Source organism: Myxocyprinus asiaticus, chromosome 24 (assembly GCF_019703515.2).
Source record: "Myxocyprinus asiaticus isolate MX2 ecotype Aquarium Trade chromosome 24, UBuf_Myxa_2, whole genome shotgun sequence".
Classification (NCBI taxonomy): Eukaryota; Metazoa; Chordata; class Actinopteri; order Cypriniformes; family Catostomidae; genus Myxocyprinus; species Myxocyprinus asiaticus.
In genome coordinates, this window is record NC_059367.1 from 46,380,204 (window position 1) to 46,397,883 (window position 17,680).

At 38.7% G+C, this 17,680-nt stretch overlaps 1 protein-coding gene across 2 annotated transcripts in view; it reads left to right on the forward strand.

Annotated features, from left to right (window-relative positions):
• Nucleotides 1-17,680, forward strand: part of LOC127415220 (DDB1- and CUL4-associated factor 1-like) — a 174,971-nt gene that overhangs the window by 66,618 nt on the left and 90,673 nt on the right. For both annotated transcript variants that reach the window (XM_051653873.1, XM_051653872.1), the window contains exons 12-17: nucleotides 4,679-4,848; nucleotides 5,303-5,427; nucleotides 6,777-7,851; nucleotides 9,948-10,166; nucleotides 11,004-11,202; nucleotides 13,399-13,481. In XM_051653873.1, coding sequence (XP_051509833.1) covers nucleotides 4,679-4,848; nucleotides 5,303-5,427; nucleotides 6,777-7,851; nucleotides 9,948-10,166; nucleotides 11,004-11,202; nucleotides 13,399-13,481 — 1,871 coding nt within the window. The remainder of the gene's footprint in view (nucleotides 1-4,678; nucleotides 4,849-5,302; nucleotides 5,428-6,776; nucleotides 7,852-9,947; nucleotides 10,167-11,003; nucleotides 11,203-13,398; nucleotides 13,482-17,680) is intronic.

Genomic DNA, 17,680 nt, shown 5'->3' on the forward strand with positions numbered 1-17,680 from the left:
GCCTATAGTGAGAAGAAAACCATCCCCACTGTGAAGCATGGTGGTGGCTCACTGATGTTTTGGGGGTGTGTGAGCTCTAAAGGCATGGGGAATCTTGTGAAAATTGATGGCAAGATGAATGCAGCATGTTATCAGAAAATACTGGCAGACAATTTGCATTCTTCTGCACGAAAGCTGCGCATGGGACACTCTTGGACTTTCCAGCACGACAGTGACCCTAAGCACAAGGCCGAGTTGACCCTCCAGTGGTTACAGCAGAAAAAGGTGAAGGTTCTGGAGTGGCCATCACAGTCTCCTGACCTTAATATCATCGAGCCACTCAGGGGAGATCTCAAACATGCGGTTCATGTGAGACGACCAAAGACTTTGCATGACCTGGAGGCATTTCCCAAGACAAATGGGCAGCTATACCACCTGCAAGAATTTGGGGCCTCATAGACAACTATTACAAAAGACTGCATGCTGTCATTGATGCTAAAGGGGGCAATACACAGTATTAAGAACTAAGGGTATGCAGACCTTTGAACGGGTCATTTCAGTTTTTTTCTTTGTTGCCATGTTTTGTTTTATGATTGTGCCATTCTGTTATAACCTACAGTTGAATATGAATTCCATAAGAAATAAAAGAAATGTGTTTTGCCTGCTCACTCATGTTTTCTTTAAAAATGGTACATATATTACCAATTCTCCAAGGGTATGCAACCTTTTGAGCACAACTGTGTGTGTGTGTGTGTGTGTGTGTGTGTGTGTGTGTGTGTATGTGTGTGTGTGTATATATATATATATATATATATATATAACTCCGCAAAAAAAGAAACGTCCCTTTTTCAGGACACTGTATTTTAAAGAATTTTGCAAATAACTTTACAGATCTTTATTGTAAAGGGTTTAAGCAATGTTTTCCATGCTTATTCAATGAACCATAAACAATTAATGAACATGCACCTGTGGAACGGTCGTTAAGACACTAACAGCTTACAGACAGTAGGCAATTAAGGTCACAGTTATAAAAACTTAGGACACTAAAGAGACCTTTCTACTGACTCTGGAAAAACACCAAAAGAAAGATGCCCAGAGTCCCTGTTCATCTGCGTGAACGTGCCTTAGGCATGCTGCATGGAGGCATGAGGACTGCAGATGCGGCCAGGGCAATAAATTGCGATGTCCGTACTGTGAGACGCCTAAGACAGCGCTACTGGGAGACAGGAAGGACGGCTGACCACGTGTAACAACACCTGTACAGGATCAGTACATCCGAATATCACACCTGCGGGACAGGTACAGGATGGCAACAAGAACTGCCCGAGTTACACCAGGAACGCACAATCCCTCCATCAGTGCTCAGACTGTCCGCAATAGGCTGAGATGTGCTGGACTGAGGGCTTGTAGGCCCGTTAAGGCAGGTCTTTACCAGACATCACTGGCAACAACGTCGCCTATGGGCACAAACCCACCTTCGCTGGACCAAACAGGACTGGCAAAAACTGCTCTTCACTGACGAGTCATGGTTTTGTCTCACCAGGGGTGATGGTCGGAGTCGCCTTTATCGTCGGAGTGAGCGTTACACCGAGGCCTGTACTCTTGGGCGGGATCGATTTGAAGGTGGAGGGTCCATCATGGTCTGGGGCAGTGTGTCACAGCATCGTCGGACTGAGCTTGTCATTGCAGGCAATCTCAATGCTGTACGTTACAGGGAAGACATCCTCCTCCCTCATGTGGTACCCTTCCTGCAGGCTCATCCTGACATGACCCTCCAGCATGACAATGCCACCAGCCATACTGCTCGTTCTGTGCATGATTTCCTGCAAGACAGGAATGTCAGTGTTCTGCCATGGCCAGCGAAGAGCCCGGATCTCAATCCCATTGAGCACATCTGGGACCTGTTGGATCGGAGGGTGAAGGCTAGGGCCATTCACATGTCTGTGGAACTTGTTCAGTATATGTCTTAATTGTGTAATCTTTTTATGTTCATACAAATATTTACACGTTAAGTTTACTGAAAATAAAAGCATTTGAAAGTGAGTGTATATATAATATATTTATGTACTCCGATTAGCCACAACATTAAAACCACCTGCCTAATATTGTGTAGCTCCCCCTCGTGCTGCCAAAACAGCACCAACCTGCATCTCAAAATAGCATTCTGAGATGCTATTCTCACCACGCGGTTATCTAGACTTTTTCAGTTCTCTGTTGATCTCTCTCATCAACAAGGCATTTCCATCCACAGAACTGCTGCTCACTGGATGTTTTTTGTTTCAATGCGTGAAAATCCCAGGAGATCAGCAGTTACAGAAATACTCAAACCAGCCCATCTGGCACCAACAATCATGCCATGGTCAATCACTAAGATCTAATTTTTTCCATATCCTGATGGTTGATGTGATCATTATCTGAAGCTCCTGACCCGTATTAGAATGATTTTATGCACTGCACTGCTGCCACACGATTGTCTGATTAGATAATCGCATGGATGATTGTTTGTGCGAGGCGGGCTGGTATGAGTATTTCTGTAACTTCTGATCTCCTGGGATTTTCACACACAACAGTCTCTAGAATTTACTCAGAATGGTGCCAAAAACATCCAGTGAGGGGCAGTTCTGTGGACTGAAATGCCTTGTTTATGAGAGAGGTCAACAGAGAAGTGCCAGACTGATTCGAACTGACAGTCTACTGTAACTCAGATAACCGCTCTGTACAATTGTGGTGAGAAGAATAGCATCTCAATGCTATTCTGAGATGCAGGTTGGCGCTATTTTGGCGGAACGAGGGGGACCTACACAATATTAGGCAGGTGGTATTAATGTTGTGGCTGATCGGTGTGTGTGTATGTGTGTGTGTATATATGTTTGTGTACAGTTGAAGTCAGAAGTTTACATACACCTTTGCCAAATACATTTAAACATTTTTCACAATTCCTGACATTTAATTGTAGAAAATATTCCCTGTCTTTGGTAGGTTAGGATCAGTACTTTATTTTAAGAATGTGAAATGTCAGAATAATAGTAGAGAGTGATTTATTTCAGCAGTATTAAGGTACCACGTTCATCTGTACAAACAATAGTATGCAAGTATAAACACCATGGGACCACGCAGCCATCATACCGCTCAAAAAGGAGACACATTCTGTCTCCTAGAGATGAACTTAGTTTGGTGCGAAAAGTGCAAATCAATCCCAGAACAACAGCAAAGGACCTTGTGAAGATGCTGGAGGAAACAGGTAGACAAGTATCTATATCCACAGTAAAAAGAGTCCTATATCGACATAAACTGAAAGGCTGCTCAGCAAGGAAGAAGCCAATGTTCCAAAATCATCATAGAAAAGCCAGACTACAGTTTGCAAGTGCACATGGGGACAAAGATCTTACTTTTTGGAGAAATTTCCTCTGGTCTGATGAAACAAAAATTGAACTTTTTAGCCATAATGACCATCGTTTTGTTTGGAGGAAAATGGGTGAGGCTTGCAAGCCGAACAACACCATCCCAACCGTGAAGCATGAGGGTGGCAGCATCACGTTGTGGGGGTGCTTTGCTGCAAGAGGAACTGGTGCAATTTACAAAATAGATGGCATCATGAGGAAGGAAAATTATGTGTATATATTGAAGCAACATTTCAAGACATCAGCCATGAAGTTAAAGCTCTGTCGCAAATGGGTCTTCCAAATGGACAATGACCCCAAGCATACCCCCAAAGTCAAAGGCAAAATGGCTTAAGGACAACAAAGTCAAGGTATTGGATTGGCCATCACAAATTCCTGACCTCAGTCTGATAGAACATTTGTGGGCAGAACTGAAAAAGCGTGTGCGAGCAAGGAGGCCTACAAACCTGACTCAGTTACACCAGTTCTGTCTAGAGGAATGGGCCAAAATTCTAGCACCTTATTGTGAGAAGCATGTGGAAGGCTACCCAAAATGTTTGACCCAAGTTAAACAATTTAAAGGCAATGCTACCAAATACTAACAAATTGTATGTAAACTTCTGAACCACTGGGAATGTGATGAAAGAAATAAGCTGAAATAAATCATTCTCTCTACTATTATTCTGACATTTCACATTAAAGTAGTGATTCTAACTGACCTAAGAAAGGGTATGTTTTCTACAATTAAATGTCGGGAATTGTGATAAACTACGTTTAAATGTATTTGGCTAAGGTGTATGTAAACCTCTGACTTCAACTGTATACTATTTCTCTGTAGAAATGAACATAGTTGGGAGGACACTACATTTTCTAGTATTTTCGGCATACAGGGGAGATTTGAAATTGGTCTATAATTAGGCAATTCTCCAGGATCCAACTGTAGCTTCTTAATATGTTTGATAACTGCCATTTGAAAGTTTCATGGGATATGTCGTAAGGATAGCAAGGAGTTAATAATATTAAGAAGAGGTTCTGAGATAACAGGGAATACGACATGGGTATGCAAATTGGATGAGAGGGGCCCTATACTGTCTGTAATATTCTTTACACAGCCACTTGGGCCAAAAATTATAATCTCTGTCTGGGTTGGAATCAATACCATGTAAGTGCTGAGTCTCACTCCAAGAGACAACAGCAATGCCAATGCTAAGCTGAGAATAAGGTTTATCTCTGGCACAGTTTGAACTCTGTTGTAGATAATTGTCTTGAACATTTTCTTCAAATGAATTGAATGTTTGTGTGTGCACTAATGTTTCTAGGCATGCTCCTACACACATGAGCAGGTGGTGGAGATGGTGGAGTTTCTGATTGAGTATGGACCAGCACGTTTGTACTGGGAGCCTGCTGAGGTCTTCCATAAACTGTCCTGTGTCCAGCTGCTCTTGCAGCTAATTTCTATTGCCTGTGACTGGAGAACATATTATGGCAGGTGAGGAATTATTGGTTAAAGAGTGGTTTGGAAATACGCATTAAAATCCTTACCAAACAAGTAAATTAAATAGTTAAAAACTTACTGCGAGCCAAAATTTGATTGGTAATGAATAATGTTTTTTTTTTTTTTAACCATTAACTCAGCTTAGTAAGTTAACATTATTGTTAATTCAGATAATTAAGAGGAAATTATATGAAATTAAATTAGATTCAAATAAAATTCTTATCAGTGCATGTTATTGATGAATTATTACTTAAGTATGAGGATGCTAAGTGATCATTACCATCTCTTATCACAGAAGCACTCCACAGCTTTGAAGAGAGAGTTTCAAGATATAAAAATATATATTAATGTATGCTTGTTCATACAGTATGTCTAAAAATGCTTTTCACTAAATTTTTTTTTTTTTTAGTTTTTGTGTTTTATTGATTATTTTAAATGTTTGCTGCAGGGCCGACACAGTGAGGTATGCTTTGGATATCTTGAGCATTTTGACAGTCATTCCTAAAACTCAGCTGCTGTTATCGCAGAATGTTGCTGTGTTGGATGAGAGCGGTTCAACCATCTCCACTGTCGGTGAGAGTATCTATTCTGTATCTGCTCTACGGAAGTACATCAATGCAAGCGCATCTAGCAAGGCAGGGTCAATTACATGAGTTGTTGCCTTCTGAAATATGTCAGAATGCTAGTCATGACACAACACAAATACATGTTGAATTTCTAAGGACAGGGGTGCTATAGTGTTCATTTGAAATAGTGCTCATTACTTTCAGGGCAACTGTTGTCATGGTAAAGCAAAAGTTTGAAGAGAATCTTGCTGAGCAAGCAAAAGTTAGTTAAATTTTCGGCATGTTTATAGCTAGCTACCTATGTAATATATCTGGTTTAATGGCTCAGGCATTTGGAGGTTACTCTATTGCCCCCTTGGGTTTGTTTCCCCCGCAGTAACATAAGCACATCAAGTATGCTTTAAAGTTGAAGAACGTGTTCATAATCAACTAGTTGTTGTAAAAGGGGTTGTTTCTCTATGTTTTGTTAACCTCATGGTACTTATTAAAGGATTATTTCTTCCAAAAATGGAAATTCTCTCATGATTTACTCACCTTTAAGCCATCCCAGATTTGTATGTCTTCTTCAGCAGAACCGAAATGAAGATTTTTATAAGCACATTTCAGCTCTGTATGTCCATACAGTGCAAATGAATGGGTGCCATCAGGCTGCTGGCTGTTTGATGGCATATTTAGGCAGCATAAAAGTAATCCACATGACTCCAGTCGATCAATTAATGTCTTCTGAAGCAAATGGATTGGTTTGTGCAAGAAACAAATCGATAATTAAAATGTTTTTAACTTCAAATCATTACCTCTGGCCTGTGCTGTTTGAAATGACCTAACACTCATGTAACATTTGTTCTCTGTTGTAAACAAAACCTGTGCTAAAGACTTCTTGTGTGAACGCACCATCACGCTTGCGTCACGTGACAGCTCCGTGATGCGTCCACTGCTAATAGGAAGTGTTTTTTAAAAGTTACTAAAGTTTTAATGATCAATTTATTTTTTACACAAATCTATCAGTTTGCTTCAGAAGAGATTCATTGATTGACTGAAGTCATGTGGATTACTTTTATGCTGCCTAAATATGCCTTCTGGACCTTCAGGCACCCATTCACTTGCATTGTATGGACATACAGAGCTGAAATGTGCTAATAAAAATCTTCATTTCGGTTCTGCTGAAGAAGGAAAGACATACACATCTGTGATGGCTTAAAGGTGAGTCAATCATGAGAATTTTTATTTTTTGGTGAACTATTCCTTTAAGATTATGGGCTTACAAAGTGCAAGACTTTTGGGATTGCTTATGTACATGTTAACATCAATCTCATTGTGTTGTACGTTTTAACTTGAGTTTGTGTCTGCGGTCTGCAGGTATGAGCATAGTGCTGGTTGTCGCAGAGGGCGAGGTATTCATAAATGATGCGGAGATCCAGAAATCTGCCCTGCAGGTGATTATTAACTGCGTTTGCGCTCCTGACAAACGCGTCTCCAGCATTGGCAAGTTCATCTCCGGCACTCCGCGCAGGCGTCAGCCGCAGATTCATCGTGCCAGCGAAAGTGTCCTGGCCAAGATGTGGAACGTCGTTCAGTCCAACAATGGCATAAAGGTTCTGCTGTCCCTGCTCACCGTCAAAATGCCTATCACCGATGCTGATCAGATTCGTGCTCTGGCGTGCAAAGCTTTGGTTGGATTAGCACGTAGCGCCGCCGTGCGTCAAATCATCAGCAAGCTTCCGCTGTTCGGCAGCGGACAGATCCAACAGCTCATGAAAGAGCCTGTGTTGCAGGACAAGCGCAGCGAGCATGTACGCTTTTGCAAGTATGCAGCAGAACTGATAGAGCGAGTGTCTGGAAAGCCATTGCTCATCGGCACGGACGTTTCTCTGGCTCGGCTGCAGCGGGCTAGCGTTGTAGCACAGTCACGCATTTCATTTCCTGAGAAAGAACTTCTGTTACTTATTCGGAATCATCTTTCATCTAAAGGTCTTATGGATACCGCAACAATGCTAACGAAAGAAGCCGAGCTGCCCATGGGACTGCATGCTCACGTGCACAGTCACGCTAGCATGCCGCCGTTCCCTCCCGTGTCTGTCACAACATCACCTGCTTCTGTTGTCGCTATCCCCCGGACTCCTCGGCTTACTAACGGGGTAGTGGCACGTCTAGGTGGCCACACCCCTCATACTCCACCTCATCACCCCCAGCCCCGCACTTCCACCTCACAGGCTCTGCCCCCGCCGCCTCCTACAGCATCTCACCAAAGTAATGGCTCTCCTCTCATTGGGCGTATTGTGTTTACGCGGGAACGACCATCGCTGTGTGCTGCTGCAGCAGGGAAGAGGCCAAAAGTGTTAAGACAGAAATCAGATCATGGTGCGTTCAGTCAGAGTCCAGCCATGAAGAAGCAGCTGGACAGACATATGCCCTCACCACCAACTCTAGACAGGTGTGCTATTCCTCATTCAGGCTAGATTTATTCCCTTAATGCCTAGTTTAGAATTTTTGCTAATGTTATGTCTGTATACATCTTTTATTCTGTTTGCATGATTCATTTTAAAAGCTAATTTATTTTAAAGGTAAAATGTGTTATTTCTGTCTCTCTTAAATCACCAAAAGAAATTGAAAAAAATAATTAGATCATTCGATAAAAAGTTAAATAAAACATTGGTTCCATGTAATTGAAATGCACTTTTTTCACTCAGTATATGTGTGTACTTATGAGCAAGGAAGGTGGGAAGCCCCAACTTTATATGTTAGTGTTCTTCTTATTAGGGGCCAAGCCCCGAAGGTGCGGAGCCACTGTTGTACAGTATCTGTTAGTTTTCTTATTAGAGGCCAAGCACCAAAGATCAAATCAAAATCAAATCACTTTATTGTCACACAGCCATATACACAAGTGCAATGGTGTGTGAAATTCTTGGGCACCTATTGTTTCTGTTAGTTTTCATATTATTATTATTACGCTTTTGATGTCTGTGGCAGCCCATAGAACTGTACATAGGAAAGTTTTGAAATTAGGCACACGGGACAGTCTGAACATACAGTATGCCATAAAAACATGTTTGATCCCTATCTATTTTTTCCTCTGACTCCTTGACAAGTCGAATGGATACTATGATTACAATTTCTGCCCGACTAGATTTTCCACCATTTTGAATTTTCAGCAAAACATACTTTTTCGAACTCCTCCTAGACCATATGTCCGATTCGCAAAAAATTTGGCATGTATCATCTAGAGACATTAATGAAAAAATTTATGTAATTCATGATGATAGACCAAACCATCACAGCCATCTTGCCCTGAGGATTCCTGAGCAGTTTCGGCACAGCACCACCTACTGGTTTAGTGGTTTTCTACAGTTTTTTTTTTTTTTGCTTTTTTGCTTATAACTTCTGATTAGTTTGGCCTAAAATCATGAGACTAGTTTCTTTAGATACCTTGGGGCATATGGATTCGAATGATACCCCAGTTTCATATGTCGGCCATATTGGGCGTCGGCCATTTAAAATTTTGATGTAATATGCTGTATTTTACAAACGCATTAGCGTATGGTAAGGAAATTTGGTGTGTCATCGGGCCATGCCCTGAAGGTACTCAAAAAGTTTGGGGATATAATTAAGTGCTTATTACTTTTGATTAATTTGGTCTATTGTCATGAGACTTGGGTCATTAGCTTCCTTGGTTCATGCCGAGTACGATGTTACCCAATTTGCAATAGTCAGCCAGACTTCCTGTCTGCCATTTTGAATGTAATTAAAAACCTACTTTTTTTTTTTTTTTAACTCCTAGGCCGTATGTCCAATCACACACAATTTGGCATGTATTATATAGGGACACTCAAGACAAAATCTATCAAAAGTTTTCAATAGACCAAACGGTTCTCTAATAGCGCATCAATGAATTAGACGGCAAGACTCCAAAAAGGATATGAGCCTGTATCTCTGCATTGCTTTGGTGTTTTGACATGAAACATTGTATGATTCATTGTCACCACACCTTGACCGCCCCATACAAATTTGGTGACAGCACCACCTATTGGTTAAGTTACAATATATTGTATTGTAATATTAGCAATTGTACAATTAAAATCATAACCTGTGATGTCCAATCATACTTTCTTATATGCCTTTGCTGTGCTTGGCCCGTAATTGCTGCTTGCAGATATAATAATAATAATAATTATTATTATTATTATTATTATGTGTTGTTAGTAACATGCAAATGTCTGACTATTGGAATCAACTTTGATGGTTTGTCGCGTCTCTTTTGTGGTTCTTGTAAGAAGTGCTGTTTGTGTTGTGCTTGAGTAAATGAACTTGCTGTCTAAGTATTGAGTTTCAAATCAGACAATTATGAAGTTGCATTTGGGTTGGTAGGTAGCTACCTATGTTGACAGTGAGGCAGCTCTCTCGGGTTTGGAACAGAGCTAATATGTTTGGAAACGATCATTAGTTTTGCAGTTTCTGTTTGGTGCCATTAGTGGCCCAGAAATTACACACTGCAGCTTAAAAATAAATTTTCTCATGTCTTCTTTTTTCTAGTATTATAACAGAGTATTTGCGAGAGCAGCATGCACGCTGCAAGAATCCAGTGACCACATGTCCACCCTTCAGCCTTTTTACACCCCATCAGTGCCCCGAGCCCAAGCAAAGACGTCAGGCACCCACCAATTTCACATCTCGACACACACGCAGGGTGGTCTACCCCAAATATGGTGGTGTTGACGGAGGCTGTTTTGACAGGCACCTTATCTTCAGCAGGTACAGTTGTGTGAAATCGCACCGATACCATGTTATTTTTTTGTATGTATATGCATGTAAGAAAACATTTTCCCGAGGTCTACGTAATTGATACTGTATAAATGAAAATAAATATGAAAAATGAATCAAAGTTTGAAGTTTCTAACTACAAATAATGTAGTACAGGATAATGTGCAGTCAGTCAGCCAGTCAGGACACTGACATGAAGCGAACTGTACGTTATCCTTTTTTATTATAGTATATCCTACTTATTTTAAAAGGGAGTATAGAGTCACATGAAAGACATGAAACTATACATTTTAGAACTCTTCAAACCCCAAATGTTTGACTGCCTAAAAGTGAAATGCCTCTATTTACCAATGACTCTATTAGAATGCCTTAAGTTATATTGTGATTACAATTAAAGCTAAATTGCATTGCTGGGTATGATGTACAGAGGAGTTACTGTATTCTTACATTATAGCAGAACTACATCGTTGCTTTTATAGAATGGTTACTACATAGTACAAATATTGAGGACACAAATTTTGAGTAAATCATTTTATTAATCAAACTGATTAATTATCATTCTTCCACCTAGAAGATATTGTCCCTGACATGTAAACTAAGTTTAACAGTTGGCTTCGATGGGTACTGTGCAATGATATACACAGTAGCTGGTGAACAGATTTTTCATGTCAATAGCTGTTAATATAACCTATCAGCAACCAAGACCAGAACTGTTGTATAATGTTTAATGTTATCAGTATTAAGTATCACAAAGTTCTTTGTTACATCTTGCTTGGCTGCTTGTTAATACAATGATCTGTGTGTGTGTGTTTGTGCACGTGTGTTCAGATTCCGGCCGATATCTGTGTTCAGGGAAGCTGAGGAGGATGAGAGTGGCTTCATGTGTTGTGCGTTCTCGGCTCGAGAGCGTTTCCTGATGTTGGGCACCTGCACTGGACAGCTCAAACTCTACAATGTGTTCAGTGGACAGGAAGAAGCCAGTTACAGCTGCCACAGCTCAGCCATCACACATCTGGAGCCATCTAGAGTATAAATACACACACACCAAAAGCTTGTACAAACAAGCTCAGCATTACAAGATTCCTCTTAAACAATGGAACACGATGCATAGATAATAAAATAATTCTCACAGAGTAACGTGACATGCTAACTTTGCTTTAAACACTATCTATCCTGGTCACGCACTCTGAGTTTTAGCACGCACACTGATGCTTCAAACTGCCTGACAATGAGAGCGTTTGTAGTAACCAAATTAGCCAGAGAGGAATTATCACTTTTACAAGATCTGGTATATGTATATGCCAAATTTCAAATGTATTAAGTACTTACACACACACACACACACACCTGGAGTCATCTAGAGCAGTGTTTCTCAACACGAGTTCTGGAGACCCACAGCACTGCACATATTTTCAGAGGCGTGAGCAACAACATTCAGTGGCGTGTGCAATAGCATTCTGCGGTAGTAAGTTCTCCAGACCTAAGTGAGTTTGTTTTTTGTTTTTTTTGGCCATATAGTTCAGTTACACTGCTTTGCAAAACATGGACCCAGCATGTTTAGGTGAGCATTTGATTGTGTCTTATTCAATCAAATGTATTTATGTGAATTGCTTAGCTGTGGAGTACGGTCAAATCTACAGACGTAAACAATTATCTCAGCAATTGTTACAGAAGTGGTGTCAGCTCATATGCACATTTTGGTCAACAAAAGAGAAATCGATGATGACAAAGCAAACCTTCAAAGATATACACAAACGTTTGCTTTTATTCTCGCCGCTTAAAGTGTTAAGCGGACGTCTCATGACGTCCTCGTTAAAAGTGATAACGTGAATTAAGCGCCACTGAACCTGTCCTGCATATATGCATATATCCTGACTATGTTTGGTTCTATATACAGCTGTGTCAGCATTCTCAGACCTGAACAGCATAAAATCAGATTGTTCTCCGTTTACCTATGATAATCTGTACAAATATCTGGGTCCTGTGTGCAAATTCACAATATTTTCAGGACTAATTTTTCCTCACTGAATGGGAGGTATAGAGAAAAAGGAGGAATAGTAACTTTCTCTCTCTCTTTTTCAAAAAGCAAATTAAATGTAAATGTATTTTTGTGCAAAATGACACTTCTGTATTAGATGACCATTCTTTTTTATGTGGGTTGATAATTTGTAAACAAAACCCCTACAATGTTAACATTATCATTGCTTTTATTTAGAAAGATGCTTTTATTTTCGAAGTAAAGTTCATTAAAATCTGTTTTGTTTTTTGCAAGATTAGAAGGAATTTATGGCCAGACCTGACTATTTTAATTTTTTTTATTTTAAAGGTGCTGTAAGCGATTTTAGCCGTTCAGGAACTTCCATGAGACTGAGCTGTTGTATTGGACACGCCCCCTCTTTTCAAAACACCACCTCCCAAATGTTAAGACTGTCAGCCGAACAATAGAGCAGCATTTGCATCTTCTCGTGGGTGTAAAACACAAAAGTAGTTAAATGGCGCCCTCAGCTGACAACTGTTATGAATCTGAATATGACATTAAACCTGAACTACACTACGAGAACATTCAAGATGATTGACAGGCAGAAAGCACATCAAAGTCTTCTGATTGGATGATCAAAGAATGTGTTTGCGGCCTAGTCACATTTTTGTTTGCTGTTTACACAGTCTAGTGCTGTCACAGAGGCTGGTGAGATACCTTTGGACACTTTTTTCAGTAATGACTTTCCAGGAGAAGAAATATTTTCTCCATACCATTCTATAAAAATGTCGCTTACGGCACCTTTAACGTTATTTTAAATGAAAGTGCAAGATGAGATAAATACAGAAAACTGTTTTGTCCCCTTCAAGTTTTCATCTGGATAATCTGGCCCTCGCAAGGAAGTAGTTAAAGAGCCCTGCCCTAAACCTAACCCTCACTTATATAAATGTTAATATCAGTAGATTAAAAGCAAAACACGATTTGGCCAATTTGTTAGCATCTCAAATAGTGAGGACTACTTCAGTCTGTTTTTGCCATGTTTCACAAAATTTGTGTGGACATTTTATAAAATGTGGCCCTCACAAGCATAGCCAAACCTGTATACTCAGTTCTGCAGTTCAATACTGTTCATAGTTCAGTAGAATAATTTAGACATTTATCCAGTGGCTCACAGACAACTGCTTTAGTGTATAATATTAACAGCCTAACAGTCAATCTGATACTCATGTATTCTCTTTCTGGCAGGATGGCTCTTTGTTGTTGACGTCAGCTTCCTGGAGCTATCCCTTATCAGCACTCTGGGGAATGAAGTCCGTCTTCATCATGAAGTGAGTCACATGCACACATGAACAGACAACTGATAGAGTCAGAGCTTTTGTAACTGTATGGTCTGATGGCCATTTTCAGTTTTATGAAGTTGGATTGTTAAATTTATGCTATATGGTGGGATAAAATGGATGTTATATGCTGGGGAGTGATTTCCACAATGGTGGGCAATATAAGTAAAAATCTATATCACAATATTTATATTTTTGGTCAATAAAGATAAACTTCAGTGAATATTTCTCAGGGTTGGTTTATTTCTGTCAATTTATTGTTAATTTAATTTATTATTAAGTCAATTTCTGGATAGACACATATCTAGATGTCTTGGCTACCAAAAAAGAAGTTGAGTTTTTGCCCAGAAAAAAAGATACAGTTCATTGAACACATATTTACCTATTGTGACAACTTGCTCTAATTGTGGGGCATGTTGTCACAATTTTGTCTGTCATTAAACCAGTGGAGTAGGTTTCATATTAACAAAGGCAATAAAACGATTCATGCAACAACAAAAATGGAAAAGGTAATGTACAAAAATATAAAATCATTGTTTTGGCCAACAAATATTGTAATTTATAAATTGTATAAATCTATGACATTTAAAACACGAATGACAACCTGTCCCGATAAAAATGTGACATCATGCATGCATCATACTTGAGTTTCTATTTTTCATGAAAAATACTTCTGTCCTAAGAATACATTTAAATCTTTCAACAAAAATCTGTATATAGTTGACACTTGCCTTAAAGGAATGACTTTCTTCTGCAGAACACAAATGAAGATATTTAGAAGATTATCTCAGCTCTGTAGTAGAGCCCGACCAATATGGGATTTTTGAGACGATACCGATTTTAGAGGGGGAAAATTTACCGATTACCAATATGGTGGCCAATATCGTTAATTTTTTAGCTGAAATGAAAACAGACCTTTTCTGTGTGTATTGTTCACCAATTTTGCACCGATATGACTATGCAAAGGTACTCAGAAGGCTGCTATCGTAAACATTTTTATCAAAGAATTTGACATTATTATTATACATTGTCAACAAATTCTAGAAATGAACACTGAGAAAATAAAGAATAAATACAAATAAAATAAATAGCTAAATAAACATCAGTACTGTTTAGTATCAGTCAAATGCTGACCATTCAAATAAAGAATAAATAAAAATAAAACAAATAGCTAAATAAACATCAGTACTGTTTAGTATAAGTCAATTGCTGACCCTTATAATAAAGAATAAATACAAATAAAATAAATAGCTAAATAAACATCAGTATGGTTTAGTATCAGATGCTGACTATTTTAATACTGCCAGTTAATTAGTGTCAGGCTGTAAAACAAGAAGCTTTTACACCTGCCGAGACAAGAAGAAAAACAGCGGCAGCGGTGTTACACCGTATTCTGCTATACAAGTTCAGGTGAAACTTCCAACGGTGGAAAACCAGACTTTTACATTTTATAAAAGCAACGACTGGAATTGTTCTGTTGAAGGGGGTACCAAACTATGAATCCTGAACAAAACAATTTAGTGAATACAGGTTTACACATTAGCTTCCACTCTGCTGACAAGCAGTGAAAGTAGCTACGTGGTTAGCTATAAGCTCGTTGTCACGGAGAGTAAAAGATGGACCAGCATTGCGTCTCACCAACTAGGTAATGACGTAGCGTGAAATCAACACTCAACAGACACAATCCACCACCGCACCGTTGTCTGCTGAGCTGCAAAAAGATGCTCTGTTTACCTTTCAATCTGCTACATAACTGACTGCACTGACAAACTATAGCTGGCTTACAGCAAACAGTTGTGATAAACAGGAGTGACATGCTAGTCAGGGACAGGGTTAACGTTATATTAGTTATATTGAAAAGGGAAAATGGAGTCATTGTATATTAACTTTCCAGTATGTATTTAACAAACTAGTTAGCAACTTACCGAGAAGACACCGCTTAACTCCGCACCGCTTAACTCCGCCCTGTGTGTAGAGCCACCGTCAGCTCTGTAAACAGTGGAGTCGGAGCTCTGCTGGACAAACTACATTATAACACCAATTCTAAAGCATTGTTTTCTGCATTATATGTTCTGAAAAAACTTTTCATATCTGCACATATCGGTAAACATATATGCAGATACCGATATATCGGTCGGGCACTACTCTGTAGGTCCTCACAATGCATGTGAATGGTGACCAAAATTTTAAAGTACAAAGGCAGCAAAAAACAAAAAAAATGCATATGATTCCAGTGACTCCAGACCAAAATATAACTCCTTTTTCACTATAAATCTTGACATCAGCAGTCTCCTTGGGGATCATGAATTTAAGTTAGATTACACTTCCTAGCACCATCTAGCACTTTGGGCATGCATCAAGCACTAGGAAGTGTAATCGAGCTTGGAATTATAATCGTGCCTAGAGACTGCAATGCAAGATGAAAAGGAAGTTACATTTTGGTCTGTTTTTACCCAAAATCATTTGAGATGGCATGAGGTTAAGTAAATGATGAGAGAATTTTCATTTTTGGGTGAACTATTCCTTTAATGCAGGCCAGTGGTTTGATTATTCATTTGATTACATAACAAAAAATATGATAGTGTAAATTTACTTTGAGAGTAGAATAAAAAAAAAAAAATCCAGTTTAAGAGGGTTTTGAACCAACATACAAAACCTCTTTTTTTTTTTTTCATGATATTGTGTCAATACTTAAGATCCATATTCTGTGTGTGTGTGTGTGTGTGTGTGTGTGTGTGTGTATATATATATATATATATATATATATATATATATATATATATATATATATATGTATATATATATAATGACAAATATAATACTATATAATGGCAATATAATACTGTATATGCAATTTCAAGACCTCATTTTCTTTGATGGAATACATGGACTTTTAATGAATATAAATAGCTAAAATGTTACACATGACCAAAAAATTATATTAAAATAAAATTAATATGTCTGTAATTTCGATGGTCCATTTATAAGTAATAACAGCATTAGTAGAAAGAGAATTTCATTCATACTGTATGTGAGAAAAATGGACATTATAACTGAAATATACCCAAATTAATTGAAATTGAAAGCTTGTAAATCTGAATTGATTCAGGATATCTTGATATATCAAATATGTATCACAATACGTATCGTGAGGTGGTTGGCGATACCCAGCCCTACCGTACTGGCACCTTATAAGAGCTGCCGGCCCACCTGTACCATAAGGTAAAGGAATACCCCTTGCCACTGTGATGATGTGCTCTATACAAAATGCTAAAACCATCTGACAGACCTTTCCGGGGTGTATAAGAGCAGTCCACAAGCTGCAACTAAACATATCCAATGGCCTTAAGCTGTTTGTGTGCTCTATCACTGTGTGGCATGGGCAGAACATATCCTATCTCAAGTTATAACTCACACCATTTTTGTTAGTCTAAAATAGACTATATACATATATACAGTATGTGTGTGTGTTTAATTACTTTCCTGTTTATTTCATGTTAAGGGACACCAGGAGCATGTGAATTTTGCATACGAGTGATATCAGTTGATTCTAAACAAGAACATTTGTAAAAATAACACAAAAAAAACAACTAGCTGGTGGGGTGCTAGTTGAGCTAGTGTTCTACAGAGGTTTGAGTTGAATTCATTTGGGTTTAATATTCTACACCACATGGCAGGACTGTACGCTTTCTTTTTTAGCAGGATAACCACAGGTCCTTGAAGTATTAAAATATCTTCATTTAAAATTTTTAGGCCATAAAAAGTCTAACATAGTTTAAAAGGTCTTAAATATCCTTTGCGTAGGTCTTAAATATCCTTTGCGTAGGTCTTAAATTAGGGGACAGAAAGACAGGAGATGCTTCAAATAAAGCAGCTTATGTTGTAAATAGGTTTGTAGACTCTTCATTTTTAATTAGGCAGCATAAATGTATTTAAACATTAGTCAAAATCGCAGGAAATAATGCATTACGTAAATCAATGTATTTAGGCTTAAATGCTGAAAAACTGATTCTTGGCAAAGTGTAAATAATACAAGACAATATTACTTGTAATAGTCTAAGAATAGACCACTGAAAAATTCATCTAAATAGCCTAGTAGAGGAATGCGTCCTACTATGCTGTTTCTCTAAATTTTAGTAATGTGCTGAATTCAGTTGCACCAATTTTTAAGCTCGTCCTCTGGAAATTGA